Source organism: Diabrotica virgifera, chromosome 2 (assembly GCF_917563875.1).
Source record: "Diabrotica virgifera virgifera chromosome 2, PGI_DIABVI_V3a".
Lineage (NCBI taxonomy): Eukaryota > Metazoa > Arthropoda > Insecta > Coleoptera > Chrysomelidae > Diabrotica > Diabrotica virgifera.
Genome location: NC_065444.1, coordinates 39,033,514 through 39,055,073, shown reverse-complemented (window position 1 = coordinate 39,055,073; position 21,560 = coordinate 39,033,514). Strand labels below are relative to the sequence as shown.

Genomic DNA, 21,560 nt, shown 5'->3' with positions numbered 1-21,560 from the left:
AACAGTATATACTTACCACATTCTTACTCAATACAAACGAGAAATGCGTAATAGTTAAAAGCGTTTGCAATATTAAATATAATGAGAAATATCCATGATTCACTTTCTTTGTGTACAGTTTAAAAAGATCTTGTAACTGATAAGATTCAAATTGACTCTAAAACAAAACAAAAAAAATATTTAGTACATATTCGTCGCCATGAAATCAAACCGGCGTAAGTGCAAAAATTCGAATTTTGAGATATTGGTATCAAAATATTTCCCATATAGTCTAAGAGCTAGTGAACCCTCCGACTAACGGTCGTCTTGTAAGGCTAGAAATTTGAATAGTGATAATTCATAGCACACCAAGGCTAAAAACCATGACCTGGCAGGCATCAGCCGTGCACGTGTATCTACCAGGTGAATCGAAAAGTGCATAGTTTAGGGGAAAAATAAACTTTTTCCTGTAAAGTTTAAATTTAAGTATGTGTTTGAGTAAGTCATTTAGAAGAAATGACAGGCGATTCTGAAGAGCACAAGACCTTGCCAGGCGAGGGGAAAGATTAGGGGTTTTTCCTAAAATTATTGTTTTTTGCATGGAAAAAAGTTTTCTTAGGTTTTTTGAAACATTCCAAACAGAAAAGGTCTCTAGTGATTTTTCTCTTAGGTTAAGAGTGTTCGTTATATAAGCGATTAAAAATTATTTTAAAAAAATCGTCGATTACGTCATCACGCCCAGATGGATGACGTCACTAGTATTATATATATGCCAAAAAGGCCTAATTTAAAAATAAAACTCGACCGGTCTGAGGATTTCTCTTCAAATTTGCCCATTCTCGACATAATGAATTTATGCAAACTCAAACGTCCCCACTTATACTACAGTGTGATCGCCCGCTTGATTAGCAATTAAAAAATAAAGGGGTTTCCGATATTGTATTGCAAAAAACTCTTCGGGATTTCATCAATCAATCTTTAAAGAATATCTAGCTACCTTGGTAATATTGAAATTTTGAGTTAAATGTTCGATTTAGGGTTCAAAATGGCCGATTTCGCAATTTTCAAAATTTTTACTCGCTTATAAAACAAAAACTATTAACCTAAGAGAAAAATCACTAGAGGCCTTTTCCGTTTGGACTGTCTCAAAAAACATAAAAAAAAATTTTTCGATGCAAAAAGAATACTTTTAGGAAAAACCCTTAATCTTTCCCCTCGCCTGGCAAGGTCTTGTGCTCTTCAGAATCGCCTGTCATTGTACACATTTCTTCTAAGGGCCGGTATTTCAACAGCTACTTAAGCTTTTGCTGAGCTAAGCCTCTGTCACAAGTTAAGGAGAAGCTTAAGTTGGGTGCCGTATTTCCATCATTTCCTTAACTAAACTCGTCCTCAACTGTCAAGTTAATTGGTTTGGTACCTCTGAATACGTCAAAATGCCAGATCTAACTGTTCTGAGGTAAAAACCACTACTGTTGACATTTAATTTTATCTTGTCATCTGTGTCAGTCTTATTTTTACTTCACTAAATTTTGTGTACATGGTAAATGTGTTGTTAGTATATTTTGTGTACCTACAGACCTACATATGTTTTTTCAGGTTATATTTTTTATTAGTATTCTGCATAAGCAATATATAAATAAATACATAAATAAATACATAAATAAAATAGATCAAATCCGTCTTTGTAATTTTGTTTATTGGATTTATATTCCTTAAAATGTCAAATGTGAATGTAAGTTTACCTTTTTGAAATAACTATACCAAACATTGTAGAAATAAATAGTTTTCATGTACCTACATCTTCCAAGTGGAGTAAGAATTATATTTTAATAATCGAAATAACCTCAAAAAAGAGAAAACAAATTTTAAGCAAAAGCTTAATCCAACTACCTCGCGGGCTTAACATTATTTGGATTAAGCCTATGCTTAAGCCTCAAATTGAAGTGTAAATACAGGCATCTAGGCTTAAGCTAGGGCTTAAAGTCAGCTTTTAGCTTAAGTGCAGTTGGAAATACCGGCCCTTAGTGACTTACTCAAAAAAACTTTGTGCTATGCAAAAAAAATAATTTTAGGAAAAACCCTAATCTTTCCCCTCGCCTGGCAACGTCTTATGCTGTTCAGAATCGCCTGTCATTGTACACATTTCTTCTAAATGACTTACTCAAACACATACTTAAATTTAAACTTTACAGGAGAAAGTTTATTTTTCCCTTAAACTATGCACTTTTCGATTCACCTGATAGATACACGTGCCGGGCTAATGCCTGCCAGGTCATGGTTTTTAGCCTTGGTACGCTATGAATTATCACTATACAAATTTCTAGCCTTACAGGACGACCGTTAGTCGGAGGGTTCACTAGCTCTTAGACTAATAGTTTTGTCTATTTTTATGTTAAACCGCCAAAAAATTAGGTAAAAAAGTCCGTCAAATGGCGTTAGGCCAGTTTTGCATGTTTTAATCACAACTTTGCTTAAGAGAGGGCGGACCTATTGTCCAATGCGTCAGTCGCTTCCTAAACTTTAAGACGAAAGGTTACGCGTCATATAAGTAAAACTGAATTATCCCACATCCCATTAGATCTGATTTATTGACAGATATAATCAGTTGTCACTACGGCTTAAGTGCAAACAGTAATCAGATTTTGAAGTCATAGTGACATATCCTAGTGTGAATTAAACGGTAGTAAGCGATAAAAAATTAAGTACAAAATATTTGAAAGATTATGGAGAAAAATGTCTCTCTTGAATTTATGCCGGTTTGATTTAACAGCGCCGATATGTAGAAGATCGTCTTTTTATGCACCTGGTATATAAACCGGGAGGTATTAACAGAACTTCAACCACGATTTTCTAAGTCCTGCCCTTTGCAATACTGGAAGGTTAGAGAAGGTACTTACAATTTGTGGAAAAATCCACGGGTTTCCTGTGACATTTTCCTGTGAAAATTAGATTTTCCATGAGGAAAAAAATAGGGAGTTGCGATAAATATCTGGGTCATGCCATATCCATAGAATGACAGGATACTATCAATTTTATGAAGAAAATTTTTTGGGCAGGAGGGTTGCAAAAGGACTAAGGGAGTATATAGATATACAAATATGTAATAAAAATATTGAAATTTTCATAATTTTCTGATTCCTGCCAACTTAAGAAAATAAACATAATTATTTGAAAATTATCGAAAAAAAAAATGTTGGCATGACGTCTCCTAATGTTTAACTGCACTTGCCCCTTGTTAAATTCTGTGGAAAATTTTCACCCTGGCTCCGTGATTTTCTGAGTCATAAAATAAATTTTATTATGAAATAAATAATTTAAGTAGACATTATTCAAAATGGCAGGATGTTTAGTTACACCTTTTTTACTATACATAATTAAAAAATGTGTAAGAAAATTCGTGGAAAGTTACACGCTTTTCTGAGTCATGCCATTTTGCACATATATCTCAAGAATATTAATATAAAGCTATTTACAAAGAGGCAGGATGGTTGTGTAGTTATTTCGTAATATAAAAATAAAGTTTTAAGTCTGTAAAATTATTTCAGGTTGTTATACAAACATATTCATATCACCACAATTTTCTGAGTCATGCCATGTCAAGTATGCTTAAAAACACTAATCTAAAACCATTTACAACGTGGCAGGATAACCGCAAAGATAATTAATACATAAAAATTAATTTTTTATTGTTAAAACAATCGTACGGTATTAAATATTATTTTCCTGAGTAATTTCTCGGATTTTTACACACCTTTCAAATCTAATACCAAACTGTAACATCTTTATTTAAAGCGATTAGATCATATTTGTATCTAAGTAAACGTAAAAAAAGTAATAGGAAGAAAAATCAATAATTTTACAACTAATTGGTTATAGTAGGGATTGTACCTATTTTATACAGGGTGTCCAGAAACTCTTCTAACAAACGAAGCCCGGAGATTCCTCGGATAATTTTAATAAAATTTAACTCAATTCACATATTCCGAAAATGCTTCCTAAGGAAGCTAAACCTTTTTTTGAAGATGGCGTATTGTAATTAGTTTTTTTAAATAGCTCCCGAACACTTCTATTTAGAAAAACGAAAACTGGTTCCAAAATGGTCGATTCCATCAATTGTCAATTTTTAGTACCGGTCATAGGAGTCCGTTTAGGGTAGGGAATATTTTATCCGGATATTTTATCGCATAACTTTTCTGTATTTAACTTTTAAACATTTTTGACACTGGATTATTAATCTATAGGGTATTCATGTACTAAAAGGTACTCTTGCTAAGTCCGTAGGATACGCTGTGTTCTAGAAAAATAGATTTAAAAAATTTTTCGGTTTTTGAATTTGAAAAAAAAAATAAAAAAACTATTTAGAAAAACGAAAACTGGTAAGTGCGTTTATTTCTCTTCCAGAGATGAATCAATTTTATCAATTGTGAATTTCTAGTATCGGTCATAGGCGTCCGTCTTGGGTAGATCAACGAAATCTCACAACTTGCTTTAATTTGTAAGCATTCTTGACAGTAGATTATTAAATTATGAGGTATTCTAATACTAAAAGTTACTCTTGCTATAAGTCGGTAAATACACCGTTTTTTTTTTATTTTTTTTTCAAATTTTTCTTAACATCAAAATACGAAAAATTTTAAAATTGATTTTTCTAGAAAACGGTACATCCTACCGACTTAAAGCAATAGTACCTTTTAATACTAGAATACCTCACAATTTAATAATTATATAGTGTCAAAAATGCTTAAAAATTAAAGACAAAAAAGTTATGCAATAAAATAACCGTTGCCCTACCCAAAATGGACTCCTATGACCAGTACTAGAGATTCGCAATTGATGGAATCGATTTATCTCTGGAACATTAAAACGCGGATTAGTTTTTGTCTATCGAAATGGAAGCGTTCTGGAGATATAAAAAAAATTAATTACAAGGCGCCATCTTCAAAGAGCTCTAGCTCCCTTAGTAAACATTTTTGAATAAAATGAATTGTGTTAAATTGTCTTAAAATTAGCTTAGGAATCTTAAAATTATATACAGGGTGTTCAATTAAAAAACATAAATTTGTGTCACCCTGTCAATACGGGTAGCCCTGTATATTAGAAAATATTTTTAAATTATGATCATATCTTTGCCCCACGTTTTACCTAAATAACGTTTTTGAAGTTAGACTTCTTTAGGCACTAGGGTGAATTTTTACATTCCCCGGCGCATGCGCACACGGACAGTATGGTATTAAATAGTCGCTACATCTTTTAAGTTATGTAGCGCAAATAAGGTGTGCGTGAAAAGAATATATTATTAGTGTTTTTAGTAAATATATTTATTATATTTTTTATGTCTGTGGATTTGTCTTCCTCCTAATAAGTATTATTGAAAATGTTTATTTTCATTTAAAGTATCTGTCACTGTGATTGTAATTATGTTCGAAAAATGTTTCACTGAATACAAAAGCCGTGATAGCTGATCGGTAGAGCATTCGCTTATGGATCGAGAGGTCCCCTTTTCAAATCCTGACAAAAGTCATATCCTTTTTTTTTATTTATCCTAATTTTTGGTATTCTTTTTGTTCTTTCTAAAATTAATTTAACATTTAAATACAATATAAAAAAACTGTTTAAAGTAGATAGTTATATTGATTTGATCAATGATGAAGTGTAACTTCTTACGTGCGTACAAAGTACACATACACATTATTTTTCGTATCTCTTACGACAAACGAGTAATTGGACTTTGTCACACTAATACTCCACCCCGTATATGAAATAACTATAAAACCATCCAGAACATCGTGGAATTTTTCACGAATTTTCTTTCAAATCTAGACTACTATCGTGTTACAAGAACCGTTTAATCTTCCTGCCGAGTCCGGAAAAAGTATTGATTGCATTTGACTATTATAACTTTTTAATGGCAGGACTCAGAAAATCAAGGAATCAGGTTGAAAATTTTCCGCAGAATTTTCCAAGGGACAAGTATACTTAAACAGTAGGGGACGTCATGCCAAAATTTTTTATTGATCATTTTGAAATAAATATGTTTAATTTATTTAGTTGGCAAGACCCAGAAAATCATGAAAATTTCATTATGTTCCTTACATGTTTGTATACATATATACTCCGTTGACCCGTTTGCAACCCTCCTGCCCAAAAAATTTTTTCACAAAATCCATAGTATCCTGTAATTCTATGGATATGGTAGGACTCAGAAATTCATCGTAAAACCCTATTTTTGTGTTTTGGGAAAATCTAATTTTTACAGGAAAATGTCACAGGAAATTTGTGGATATTTCCACAAATTGTAAGTACCTCGTCTACCCTTCCACTATTGCAAAAGGCAGGACTCAGAAAATCGTGGCTGAACTTCGGTATAATATCTCCCGGTCTAATAGGGATTTGTCTGTTATTAAGCCCTTAGTATAAGGTAGTAAGTATTTAATAACTACTTAAGGACTGATACTAATCGTAGGTCGTAGAAGTATAAGTGTTTACACAAATAAAAAATTGTATTACCAAATCTTTAAATTACATAAATTAAAAATGAAATTACATATACCTATTACAGGTGACTTCAACGCAAAAATCAAAGAAGATGTGTTCTGATTAATATATTATATACAGGGTGAGGCAGATAACTGGCATATTAGAAATATCTCGAGAACTAAAGGCAACAGAATCATGAAAATTGGAATACAGGGGTTTTGAAGGATGATCTATTAAATTAAAATATTTTCATCTCTTTGAAACTTCCGGTTATACCGGAAGTTGCTTATAACTTCGTTTTTTTAATGGGACACCCTGTATATTTTTACATTTTTGGATTCTCTTCGATGTCTTCTTTCTTAAAATATGAGGATTTGTAATGTTATACAGGGTATTTTAAAAGATAATTACGTTTTTTATCAATTTCGTAGCACTATTCACACCCTGTAGAATTGTAGTAGTTTGACAACTAAAACTTTACTTACGTTCAAATGATTTTTAATATAGTCTACTATTGTTAAGAATCATTAATATAGCTAAATTATTAATTTTAGTATACAGGGTTGGTCGAAACTCGGAATGAGTATTTTCTGAGTTTTCTTAAATGGAACACCCTGTATTTTAGTATTGTAATGAAGTGATATTTTATGGTACTTTTTTATTTCTTAAGCATTCCCTATACCTAACTGCTTTAATTTGTGCTTAATTGTTAGTCGCACCAACAATCTTAACTACGTAGGTATTTTTATAGCTAAACCATTATTGGTAATTTTAAGGATCAGTCTGGATTAATACGTATTTATTTCTGAAAAATTATTTGTGATTGAATATTTTCACGGCCAACCTAATAAAATTTTACGTATTTTTTGTTGAAATTAATATTTAGCTTTAATCACCAATAACTCACAAATTAAAGCAGTTAGGTATAGGGAATACTTATAAAATAAAAAACTACTATGAAATATCATTTCATTGCAATACTAAAATACAGGGTGTTCTATTTAAGAAAACTCAGAAAATATTCATTCCGAGTTTCGACCAACCCTGTATACTAAAATTTCAAAATTAGCTATACTAATGATTCTTAACAATAATAGACTATATTAAAAATCACTTGAACGTAAGCAGAGTTTTTAATGTCAAACTATTACAATTCTACAGGGTGTGAATGTTGCTACGAAATTAATAAAAAAACGTAAATATCTTTTAAAATACCCTGTATAATATTACAATATAATATATTTTAAGAAAGAAAATATTAAGGAGAATTCAAAAATGTAAAAATATAAAGGGTGTCCCATTTAAAAAAACCAAATTATAAGCAACTTCCGGTATAAACGGAAGTTGCAAAGAGATGAAAATATTTTCATTTAGTAGGTCATCCCTCAAAACCCCTATATTCCAATTTTCATGATTCTGTTGCCTTTAGTTCTCGAGATATTTCTAATAGGCCAGTTATCTGCCTCACCCTATATATAATCGGTTCATAACGTTCTACGACGTCTTCCGATTCCCAATCGCCATTGTTCTCTATCGTAACACATGTCTTCGTTCTAGCCTCTTTCTCTAATTTCCCTATGAATTCCTTCTATCCAACTTTTCCTAGGTCTTCCTCTTTTCCGCCGTCCTTTAGTTGCCCATCGTAGTACTTGTTTGGGTAATCTGTCGTCTTCCATATGTTGTATGTGACCAAACCATCTCAACTGCTTTGTTTATATAATATCATCAATTATTGTATGCTTTACATCCATTATCTCCAATATTCTTGTATTTCTGATTTTATGTATTCTTGATATACAAGCAGATCTTCTCCAGAAGTCCATTTCAGTTATTCTGCGCATATTTTCGGATTTTTCTTTAAGAGGCCAAACTTCGCTGCTCTATATTATAATGCTCTTAACAATGCTGTTATAGATATTATGTTTATTTTCTTTAGAGATATTTTGGTCCCATAGGATTTTGTTCAATAATGCGATAGCTTCCCTTCCTTGTGTGCACCTTTCTTGGATATTCTTGTTCAATATTCCATCTTCTGTAATTTTAGGACTCAAGTATTTATATTCCTAACAGTTATTTAATTTTCTAAAGCTAGATTCTGCTGTATACCTCTACATATATTCCGTTTTCTTGGTATTCACTTCTAAACCCGAGTTCCGGTACTCTTCTATGATTTTTGGGTCATATATTCAATATCGTGATAATCCTGGGCCATAAGAATCTGATCATCCGCAAAACATAGAGTGTATAAATAGCATATTATCATCATTTAGTGGTATACCTACTTACATTTCCTTTTCCAGGATTTCAAAAGTTGCTCCAAATATATTTTAAATAGCGTCGGCGATAGACAGCAGCCCTGTTTAAGACACTTATTCACTTCAAATCCTGACGAGATTTCCTTGCTAGCTTAACTTTTGCTATATTGTGGAGGTATAGATTTTTTAGAGTTTTAATGAGGTTCCGACTGATGTTAGTTTTGTCGAGGGCTTCCCAGAGTTTACTTTGTGGTACAGTATCGTATGCTTTTTTTTTAGTCTATGTACACTAAATGAAGTTCTTGATTGTAGGCTATTCGTTTGTCTATTAATTGTGTTACACAATATAAGTGGTCTATATCAATATTTCTATTATTTAAGGGCAACAATTGATTTAATGCAAGTATTGTAGATATTGAATGAAGAATTCTACTCACCCTTAAATAGGAAAGCCTCCATTTTCTTTCGTCGTTAACTACAATACTTTTTCTCTGTGCTCTATCGAGAGGATCGTCATCACTTACCGTAGATATTTCTTTAAGGCTAATCCTAGATAGAATTACGTGATCTACGTTTTCAACGTCATCAGCATACATAATGGTTTAGACCTGTAATAAAAAAATCCTATTACATAATAATTTATAAGTACCCAAGTGCAAAAATTCAGTTTTATACAGGGTGTCCAGAAACTCTACCGACAAACGAAGACAGGAGATTCGTCAGATAATTTTAAGACAATTTAGCTCAATTCGCCTAGTTCAAAAAGGCTTTCTAATGGAGCTCGAGCTCTTTGAAAATGGCGTCTTGTAATTAGTTTTTCTTAAATACCTCCAGAATGCTTTAATTTAGAAGAACGAAAGTCGGTACGTATATTAATCTTCCAGAAAATAATTGATTTCATCCATTGCCAATTTCTAGTACCGATCATAGGCGTCCGTTTTGGGTAGGGCAACGGTTATTTTATCACATAACTTTTTTGTCTTTGACTTTTAACCATTTTTGACACTAAATTATTAAATTGTGAGATATTCTAGTACTAAAAGTTACTCTTGGTTTAAGTCGGTAGGACACACAGTTTTCTAGAAAAATCCAATTGAAAATTTTTCGTTTTTTGAATTTGAATATAAATTTTTAAAAAATATCAAAAAAAAGGTGCATTTTACCAACTTAAAGCAAGAGTAACTTTAAGTACTGGAATACCTCATAACTAATAATCGAGAGTCAAAAATGCTTAAAAATTTAAGACAAAAATATTATGAGATATAATAACGTTGACCTACCCAAAACGGACGTATATGACCCGTACTAGAAATTCGCAATTAATGAAATCGATTCATCTCTGAAATATAAATAAACGTACCAGTTTTCGGATTTCTAAATAGTTTTTTCTTGAATTAAGAAAAATCGATTTGGAAAAAGAAGAATTTTCAAATCGATTTTTCTAGAAAATGGTGTATCCTATCGACCTAAAACAAGAATACCTTTCAGTTGTAGAATACCTCACAATTTAATAATCCAGAGTCAAAAATGCTTAAGAATTAAAGATAAAAAAGTTGTGCGATAAAATATCTGTTGCCCTACCCAAAGCGGACGCCTATGACCGGTACTGGAAATTCACAATGCATGGAGTCGATATATCTCTGAAAGATAAATATGTGTACCAATGTTCATTTTTCTGAGTAGGAGTGTTCTGGAGTTATTTAAGAAAAACTAATTACAAAACGCCATATTCAAAGAGCTCTAGCTCCCTTAAGAAGCATTTTCGGACAAGGTGAATTGGCTTAAAATAACTTAAAATTTTATTAGGAATCTCCTGTCTTCATTTTTCGGTACCTAGAGTTTCTTTACACCCTGTATAAAATGTCCAACACAGGACAACCACTACCATTATCTTTGCATTTATCCCTATGGGAGGTCAGCTTCCCAAATTACACTTCTTTATATAGTGGTTCATAAAAATATAAACCCCTTTTACCGACATGTCCTGCCTAAGCGTCTCCCCAGCTAATTTTTGGTCTTTCTCTTCTACGTGGATCTCACAGATCAATAATTCTTCGTATTGATTAATTATGCTCTCTCATATTGGCATCAATTGCTGCCATCCCTAAACTTCCCCTAACATACTCATTCTTAATTTTATCTTTTTAAAGTTATACTTCTTTAGGCACGAGGGTGAATTTTTACATTTCCTGGCGCATGCGCACACCGACAGTATGTTGTTAGTTGCTAAATCATCCAATTTATGTATGTGTCAGCGCAACTAAGGTTTGAAAATAATATATTAGTGTTTTTAGTATATATATTTATTATAGTTTTTGTGTCTTTGGATTTGTCTTCCTTGGGAGTAAGATAATAAGTATTTTAAACATTTTTATATTTAATACTTCACTTGATCTATTTGTCACCGTCGTTTGTAATTACGTCCCAGAAGACGTAAAAACAAAACCCTGATGGGTTATTTGTAGAGCATTCGACTACATAACGCGAAGGTCCCGGGTTCAAATCCTGACACGGACGATTGTTATCCTTTTTTTTAATTTTTGGTGTTGTTTTATTAAAAAATTTTTGAAAGTGTTAATATCAAAATTAGGTAATTAATTAAATATAATACATATAAACTTTTAAGTATATTTATTTCGTTGAAATCATATAATAGAAGTATAACTTCTTACCTGAGTACAAAGTACACACACATTCATTTTTTTTGCATCCACTCCTTTCACTCCTATTTTACTTTAACTATCCAGCATTTAGTTCTGTATATAATAGCTGGTGTTATGGCTAGTTTATATAATTTTCCCTTAAGTCTCATTGAAATTTTTCTGTCATACAATACACCACTCGTTTCCTTCCAATTCATTCATCTATTCCTAGTTCTACTACATATTTTATAATACCAAGCTAAGTACTTAGAACTATTACTTTCACAATCATTTCACTATCCAAAGATATTATTTGATTTGTAGTAACTCTATCTTTAAATAAAGATTCCAAATAATCTGTTTTTGTCCTACTAAGTTTTAAAGTTCTTCCTTAAAAGTTGAGGAAGAGCTGTCTTTTATTGCTATTATTAAATTTTTATGCCACTTATATCCACATATAGTCTATTTGGTGACAAATAACTCATTCAGGGTATCTGCTGATGGTCTCTAGTGTTTTCAGTTTGAATATTGTATTTCTGATCATTAGTTCTCTGGCATACAATGTAGCATATTCTAAAAGAAATGGGCATTCTCAAACATCTAATACACCTAATCAAACTACTTATGTCAACAACGCAGTAAACGTAAATTTAACAACACATATTATACTAACTGAAACATATTGTGAATAGACTAGGGTAGGTACTAATATAAGTGATGAATATGGGTTTAAAATTAATGCACAAAAGACCAAGATAATGATCATCGATCACGCTAGAAATAACCAGCCAGAAATAAGAAACATAGCGGGATATAAAGTGATAAGTCGTTTCAATTAATTGGGCTCTGTGATTAAAAACAATGAAGGAGGCAAAGAAGAAATACGTCGACGCTTTACATTGGCCAGATCATAAACGGTCAATCTTACTACAACCTAGAAAGATGCAGCCATAACTATGAACACCAAACTACGCCTGGTACGGGTGTTTATCTTTTCTGTCGCTAACTTCGCTTCAGAACCCTGTATCATCAAAAAGTCTGACTCACAACGTATAACAAACTTTAAAATGTGGATCTATCTAGGAATAATGTCCATATTCTGGACAGCATACCGCACAAATATCTCAATATTAACAGAACAGGACTCGACATCACCAGTAGGTTTACCACAGCAATCAACCAAAATATATGGAGATATTTTGGACACATAGCCAGTCGAAGGGATGGTATGGAGAGATCAATAGTTGAAGAAAAAGTAGTTTGTAAATAAATTCAAGGCAAATCGCCAATTCGATGATCAAACCAAATTTGGGGCACCATCGATTATTTTCTTTCTCTCTGAGGTAGCAAACCATGCGCAGAAGAGAGAAAAATGAATAGCAAATTCTTACGTCGAATACCACAATGTCACCACATCCTTGGGAAGGATAAAGGACATAGGACGAGAAGTTTTCTAAGCAGAATGATCATGCTTTCCCAATATATCCCATTCAATACATGTTAAAGTCGTCAAAAGCCATTTTCTTATCAATAAAACAACTATAAAACATAAAATTATATAAAATTGCAGCTGTAAGCTAGTACTAGATAATCTTTCATTAGTATTGAATATAGTAACCAACAAGCATTTTCCGCTATAGGTAACACCTGTAGCAGGTTTGTTTATTTTATCGCAACACTTTTTGGAAATTTCCACAAATGTTTATTCTAGAAATTTAGAAAAAAATTGTCGGTCTATTTAATCTAAAAGTGTGTAACTCTGTGACGTTATTGTATTGTAGTAAATCATTTCGTAATCTTTTTACTGTCGTTATCCGGTTATTATTATTTAAAATTATATTTTTTTATTATTAAAGGGAGTCCCCTGGTAAAGAGATTGATGAGCGGGAAAGATTATCGCCCTTTAATGATATTTTTTAATCTGAATGTCACACCTATAATATGTATAAGTAATGTACACACTTTATTGAAATATTTCTAGATTCTTATTTATTTTTTGTATTTTTATATTTTTGTAATTACCTATGTTTTTTCTGCATATTTTCTTCTAGTCGTTATTTTTCTTTTATAGATTTCAGTTCAGATAATTCTTCCTAAGATATAAATAAATAAAAAAGCAGTTCATTTAGCTATTTATTTTCACTTCATGATTTACATATTTTTTTCTTCTTCGAGTGGAGTCCCAATTAACGAAAATTACCAATTACCATGCAAAATTTTCTCAGGCATTTATTATAATAGTTCGGATAGAATTTTTAGTCGATTGATAAGCTTCTGCTTTTCTACAATTTTTTGCATATACATATATACTATCTAATTTTAATCATCTACTTTCAATGGTTGAAGTCCAAGCAAGCAAGCAATTTGATTTAAACCAGCGTGTGAGATGTATTCACCCCTTGAAAAATGACATTTGGGTGTAAAAATTCATTGGAGCGGGGTGTATTTACCCGTGTATTACAGGAGTCACTTCACCTCACTCCAATGCTCCAGGCCATCCCTTTCCCCTATAGCACTCTGATGTGCGATAGAGGCACAACTATCAGCCCAATGCTCTTTATGTGTGAGTCCTGGGTAATATAACTCCAACATAATACCCAAACCGATTTCAAAATTCATAATGACTTATCCTCGAACTAAAATTGCTTGCTTGGGCCCCAAGCCACTACTCCGAGCTAGGCCCGGTTCAGTGACTTATTGCTTAAGTTTTTGGGCCCTACGTGCCCAGGTTTTTGTGATTTTTGGTGTTTTGTTTAGCTTGCGCCGGATTTTTGTAAGTTTTTTTTTTGGCCGAGGCCGTTTTTTATATTTTTTTTTTTTTTGTTTTTTTTTGGTATGGCAGCATTTCCTGAACCGTCAGATGTAGGTAATAAACATTCCAAATCTCACGCGGGGTCTTACTAGTTTCCCATCGAGCGACTAATTTCAAGTATTGTTTAATTATTGTCTATTTTTCACTTGATGATTATTTTCGCATAACCTTCAAAGTAAGGCTAATTGTTTAAGATTTGTTTCTACTTGATTTATTCGAAATATTGATATTAGTTTTTCGTTAACTTGATATTAGTTTTAATGAGGAATTTTATTAACACACCCTAGATACCTATAATTAGTATTGTTTGATATAACAGACATTTTATCAATTTACGAAACAATCTCGTCAATTTTAATCCTAGTTAAGTTGATTGTAGCTCTTTTTTAGAAAATCCTGAAATGCATATTTTTTATGCCAAAAATTCGAACGGAATGTTTTTATCTTATATTTATGATATGTTATCTAGATTTATCGATCTAGAATACGCCGATGATATCTGCCTCTTAGGACAAAAGTTCCAAGATGTAACTGACCAACTAGAAACGCTTTCCAGTGAGGCCAATAAAATGGTAACCGGTCAAATGCTCGAATGCAATTGCTCGAAATGAAAATGACTCAACATACAAACTGCTCGAATAAAAAATAAAATTATATATCTATATATTATTTTTATTCATAATAATACAGAATATAGACATAAGATGTTTTCAATAGGACAAATTATGTGATATTCTACGTATATAATCGTATATTAATTTATGCTAAAAAATATTTATTACAAATCTAAAATATCTTTGAATTTTGGAAATAAAAAGTAAAATAACGATTTTGATTTAGTCTCATTATGATATTATAGGAAATGTGATAATTTCCAGGTATTAGGGAAGGAGTAAAAACATTACCTTAATTTTACCGAAGATTTGCATCGCGGATTCCAAAACGCAAATAAGTGCTGATAGGTTCTTGCGTAATTATTATTGCATAATTACGTTACTGCCTAATTATTGTGAACATGAAAAAATAATATTTATGTGATTATGTAATACATGGAATATTACATAATTTGCCATATTAAAAGTATCTTTCTTATGTATATTTAGGTCTACATTTTGCATTATTTTGAATAAATACTTGGATAAATATACATATAATTTTTTACTTTATTCGAGCAATTTGTATTTCGAGCAATTTTCTTGTCGTGCAATTTGTTTTCGAGCAATTGATTTCGCGCCATTTATTTCTAGCAATTGCATTCGATCAATTGACCTAGAATCCAATAAAATAGCTTTGAAGATCAATATTAATAAATAATAATAAATAAAACTTAATGGCGAATTATTACTGAAGCTCTATAATTCACTTAGGATTTCAAGTTTTTGTACGTATTTCACCTAGTAGTCTTTTTCTTATTTTCTTATTCCTTGTGTTACTTTTTCTTATTTACTTTGTTCTTACGCTATCCTAAGCTATTTTTGTTTCTAATATATTGAAAATTGTTTAAAAAACTGTCTGAAAGGTTGTGTGTGTATTCACTACTGATGTGAATGTATATCGATGGTTAAAACACAACCTTTGAAACATTTGAAACTTTGAAACAACCAACGAAAACAGATCCAATGAAAGAAGTTCTATCTGATGATGTCAAAAGACTGAAATACTTATAATGCAGTCGCAGGTAAATGAGATAGAAATATCTATTTTCCATTAGTATAAATAGGTCAGTTAAATTATCTAGGGTGTTGCCCAGGTTTCGATAAGATAAAGACACTGAGGGAAAATTGAAAGGTTTACGATTATATTAGGAACTATTTACAGAATATTTAACAAATTAGTCAAGAACCGATACAATAATAATAGCAAAGAAAAACATTTCAAGGCTAATGGTACATAAGATATAAAAGAGTGAACCGACCAATGATAATTTGAGATACTGAAAGACAAGATCACAAATGAAGATATTGCACAATAGCACTAACGTTACAAATGTCATATAAGTGATGTGAAAACTACAGTGTAAGTGGGCTAACCATGTGGAAAGGATAAAAGCTCGAATATGAACTTCAAACTATTGGAAAGAAGAACTTCTCCTTCTTTATGTGCCGTGCTCGATTATTGAACGCTATGAAATTGGCTATAGTAATTTTGTTAGCGGCAGCTCGGAAAAGGGATGCAGAGGATCTGTTATACCCTTCTCTCAGTTTTTTAAGCCATGAAGTTCTTCTTCGATCTGGCCCTCTTCTTCTGTCTACCTTGCCTTGTATTATTAAATAGAGTATAATATATCTCTCTGGGTGTCGCATAACATGGCCAAAATATTCAAGTTGAAAGAAGACCAATGACACATCAGCTAAACACGTCAATACAACCTCTACAATAACAGGATACGCTTAGGAAGATAATCAAAATAGTCCGTTCTTTAACGGTAAAATATTGCAAAACCTCTAAATTTTAAAGAACCGCTTGGATTGACATAAAATTTGGCATACACATAGCTAACAAGTCAAAGAAAAAAAGTGATATTGTGCCGATATTTGCTTTTGCCCTGGGGGTGGTTTTCACCCCCTCTTGGGGGTGAAAAAATATTCGTCCAAAGAAAGTCAGGAAATGGATAAACTGACTAATTTTAAGTAACTTTTGTTCTATAGAGTTTTTTCCCTAAGTCAATACTTTTCGATTATTTGGCAGTGAATATGTTCATTTTTTCAACAAAATAACCACGCTTTTAGACGGTTTTTCGCAAATAACTCAAATAGTAAGTAATTTCTCGAAAAAACATTCTTAGCAAAAATATAGCCTGTAAAAAAATTTAAAAAAATGGTGTATATATCACGTCTCTACACTTAGTACAAGCAGCGTTATAGCTAATGAAAAATAGGTTCATATTCGTCAAATTCCAAATGAAATACTTTAACGTGAAATAACCAAAAATGAAGCACATTTCGGGTAAAACTCGTTACAACTTATTTAAAGTGTTAAAAAAAAGCTTCATTTTTGTCTTATAAAAAAATTTCTAGCATCAAAATTAAACAAGTTACGCTCAAAATAAAGTTAGTCCCTTTTGGTATTGGTAAAGAAATCGAGAAAATCACCCCCTAATTAGTATCTTAAATGAACTTAATCGTTACGACTTCACAAGTTTCTTGACTCGTGTATATATTGTTTATATGATCTGTAAGTTTCATTGGTTCAAAGTCCTTATTATTGAAAGGGCTGTAGTTGAAAGGGGTTGAACGAGTCACTGATCACGAATGTATGCAAATTTCGAAACACCAAATCTTAATCAATTTTTGTCTAAGAGAAAAACAAAAAGTACATGATATTCAGAAAAGCAAATCTGACTTTTTTTGTTTTTCGAGATTTTTGTTATCTCTAACAATTTTTAAGTTATTTTGAAAAAAACATATTTTTCAAAATTTAGCTTTTTAAAAATTTTACTTTGAAACCAATTTTTTTTACAAGTAAGTACTTTGAATCGATGAAACTTACATATCATATAAACACAACATAAGTAAAATAATTTTTGGAGCCGTAACGATTAATTTCATTTAAGTTGCTAATTAGGGGATGGTCTTCCCAATTTTTTTTGCAAAAACAAAAGGGATCAATTTTATTTTGAGCGTAACTTGCTTAAATTTAACGCTAGAAGCTTTTTGTAGAAACAAAAATAAAGCTTTTTTTAAACACTTTAAAAAAGTTATAATTGGTTTTCCCCAAAAAGTGCTTAATTTTTTGGATATTTCACGTCGAAATATTCTATTTGAAATTTGGTGAATATGAATCTATGTTTCATTGGCTATAACTCTGGTTCTACGAGATCCAGAGACCTAACGCGTACACCATTTTTTTTACTTTTTTTATAGGCTATATTTTTGCTAAGAACGTTTTTTCGACAAAATACTTACTTTTTGAGTTATTTGAGAAAAACCGTCTAAAAATGTGGTTATTTTGTTGAAAAATGAACATATTCACTCGCAAATAACTCGAAAAGTGTTTACTTGGCGAAAAAGCTCTATGGAACAAAAGTTACTTAAAATTAGTCAGTTTACCCATTTCCGGACTTATTTTGGACATATATTTTTCACCCCCAAAAGGGGGTGAAAGTCACCCCCAGGGCAAAAGCACACATCGGCACAATATCACTTTTTCCTTTGACATGTAAGCTATACATTTGCCAAATTTCATGTCAATCCAAGCGGTTCTTTAAAATTTAGAGCCAAAACCGTGAAAGAATGGACTAAAAACAGTTTACAAACAGTACATGACCGAGAACTTTCGACCAAGCAGAGAGGACGTATGCACAGCGGTAGACTCAAAAGAGGTTGTTGATGATGATACTACTATTAACACATCAATTAATAACCATTATTATCAACTAGAATTCTAACTCAAGCTTATGCAGATAAAGATAGATTACCTGTTTTTAATTAGCATTATTATATAAAATTAGTAATCGAGAAAACTTTAATGCCTGAATATGCCTTTTGCACAGAAGATTTTTCTTCAATTTTTATAATTAAAAGTATGCAGCCAGCTACAGGAAATTTTTCTTTGTGAATTTTAATGCCTGGTTGTACCAACAGATCTTAAGCTTAAGACGTGCATTAAGCTCAGCTTACGAAACATACGCGTGCACCATTGAGTCTTAGAACAATTTTTAGCTTTCCACGGTGGATTTCCACGTGCAGTACTTAGATAAGAATCGAAAATTATGGTGCAACATAAGTGAGACTTACAGTGGCCCTATCTATAAGTGAGCTGGGCTAAGCTGGAGCTTAAAATTTGTTGGTGCAACCAGGCATTAGAGTTAGCATAACTCTAGCTATACTGGTTGCCTGGGCAACCAGTAACATACAAGATATAGTACGGTGGGGAAAACAGAGACGACGAGAGTGGAATTAGCATGTGACGAGAATGGACAGCGAGAGAATAGCCCATATAGCCAAGGATTCGAAGCCAACAGGCAAGAGACCAATAGGAAGGCCCTTTAAAAGGTGGCGAGATAGCTGGCAGTCAACATCACAGCTACGAATACAAGCTAAAAATCGGTTAAGAATAAGCCAAACGGCCTAATATAAGAAGAAGAGAGATAGTTTAGGTAAGTTACAGCGAAATAAGTTTAATATAATATCAACGAACTGATAGATACTATAATCGTGATTGTTATCGATGGTTTTGCTAATTGATATTTTATCATGCATTGTTGCATCTTAATTAGTTGAAACACAAAATCACGTAGACTACTAATATGTGCATTATCATGACTCAAATAGATAAAGTACTTAATATATATATTGGGTGGTGAATCATCAAACGGGCCATAAGGAACTTCTAGCCTGTTGAATTCCTGATTCCCTAATTATTTTACATCAAAAGTCAAGAAAAACTATATGTACAAGACTGAAATCTGTATGTTGTTAAAGACCAACTTTAACAAATGCTAAAGTTGTTTTACGAATTTAACAAATTCCAAAATTTTGGAATTTGCCAAAAAAAGCTAGAGTATTATTGCAGTTGTGCTAGACAACACGTATTGAGGAATATGCACTACATGTGGCCTATTTTAGGCCGCATACGTTTCCTTTAGGTCCGGCTTATCCAAACTTTAAATAGAGAATTTAAAGATACTGTGTCGTAGACCTTTTTGATATCTATGAACAGAAGATGGGTGACAAGATTAATGCGTGTCTCTATTTCTTGTTGCAGAATAAAAATATTGTCCATATAGGACTGTTCTGCACTGAAGCCGCCCTGTCCCCGTGTGTTGGACATTATTCACACAGACTTCTGCTTATCGTAAAAACCGACTAAAAGCTGATTTAGGTTAGGACGGGACGTGTTCGACACGGTCCGTGTAACAACCGAGCTCCGCACGGGGTTTTGATTTATGTTACGACGTGTCGCTTTCGGCTTCTGCACAGTTTGTTTTAGACAAGTCGAAAACGGCGGGTTCGTTGGAAAAAATAGTCCCATGAGATTTTTTTGCATAATTTACTTTGCGATCTTCCTATGCCCCATGCCTCGTATATATGTGTTCTTAATCGCCATTGCATTATTATCTTTGCCAAAATTTCTTCGTTTTCTCTTGCCACATACCCTGCCCATTTCAATTTAGATTTTGAGCTAGCTTCGATAACATCTTTGACTTCTTAAATATTCGTTTCTCATAATATGATCTATTAAGCTTACATTTCTCATTACAAGTCTCTCAAAGCAGCCCTTTGAGTTGTTCTATGTTGATTGACAGAGTCAGGACAGAAGAAATGAGAATGAAGAAATAGGCGAGTATATCTATCGAGATTTGGGATCAAAAAGAGGAGTACCTATTGCTGTCCTCACGAAGCTTAGAGAAAAAACATTAAAAGCTCGGAGGAAGTAAACGAGAAAATTATAACAATGGCCATTTACACAAAAAAGCAAACGTTATAGGAGCATAGAAAAACTTACAGTTTTGCCGGAAAATATAAAAAAAACTCATCCACTTCCACTTTCTAACCTCAGATCGCCACTGAATAATTTTTCCTTTAATTGCTGTTATGTTTTCTTCCTTGAAAAATGGGTTCCATGATGTTACTATTTTGTTTTTTACTTTTTACGATTTTTGAAGGTTTCGGCTCTGGTATAACTATATACATCTTATTTTTATTATATAAATTATTCAAAAAAAATGTTTTGCTCACCTGAAAATATTGAGATGTCTCTTGTTAAATATATTAAAAAATCACCTATTAATATTGTCCAAATAACGCACAAAAATTACGTAAATTCATCATCATCACTTTAAATTTTGTCCAAATTTACTGCAATTATGCACTTGTCCAAATTGTCCAAATTCATTGTTCAAATTCACTGTGGTCTATTTAATTTACTATTTCGAAAAATCCAGATTTTTACGTACAAACATCGTATTTGTACCGAACATTTAGTTCTCACTACCATATCTGATTGATCCGTTACAAAAATCTCGATATAATTATCTTATCCATTAAGTATACACTTTGCCTTATCTCGTTATCGATAACTGTAATTAATTGTGTGATAACTGTTCAAAGAATTTTTCCATTTTATTGTTATTTTTTTGAGAGTACTGAATGACGCGATTGTATTATTTTTTATTTAGGCATATCCTGTAAAGTAAGTACTCATATACGTTAGATATTAACTCTCGTACATTGAGAAAAGTTTTAAATGTATCTTTTTGTTGATAATATAATGTCTCCAGTTTATTAAAATTATTAAGAAGTTAAGGTAAAACTCGTACAAATAAAACAAAATGTATAAATACTTAAAAAAATTTCCCAAATTACACAGTAATAGTACATTATTACAGGCTATACATTCATCGCCCTACCCAAAAGACACATGCGAAATTCTGCAATGACCACCAACTAATAA

The 21,560-nt window shown here is 32.0% G+C and overlaps 1 protein-coding gene across 4 annotated transcripts in view; it reads right to left on the bottom strand.

Moving 5' to 3' along the window:
* LOC114327672 (adenylyl cyclase X E) overlaps nt 1-21,131 on the bottom strand; it is an 89,293-nt gene extending 68,162 nt beyond the window's left edge. For 3 of the 4 annotated variants that reach the window (XM_028276353.2, XM_028276355.2, XM_050642544.1), the window contains exons 1-3: nt 20,846-21,131; nt 9,149-9,319; nt 17-157 (exon numbers count right to left, since the gene is read on the bottom strand). In XM_028276353.2, the coding sequence (XP_028132154.1) occupies nt 17-157; nt 9,149-9,307 (300 nt within the window). In that variant the 5' untranslated portion in view covers nt 9,308-9,319; nt 20,846-21,131. Of the gene's footprint in view, nt 1-16; nt 158-9,148; nt 9,320-20,612; nt 20,791-20,845 lie in introns of all 4 variants that reach the window. The other variant, XM_050642543.1, reaches the window with a different exon arrangement.
* Nucleotides 21,132-21,560: the final 429 nt, after the last annotated feature.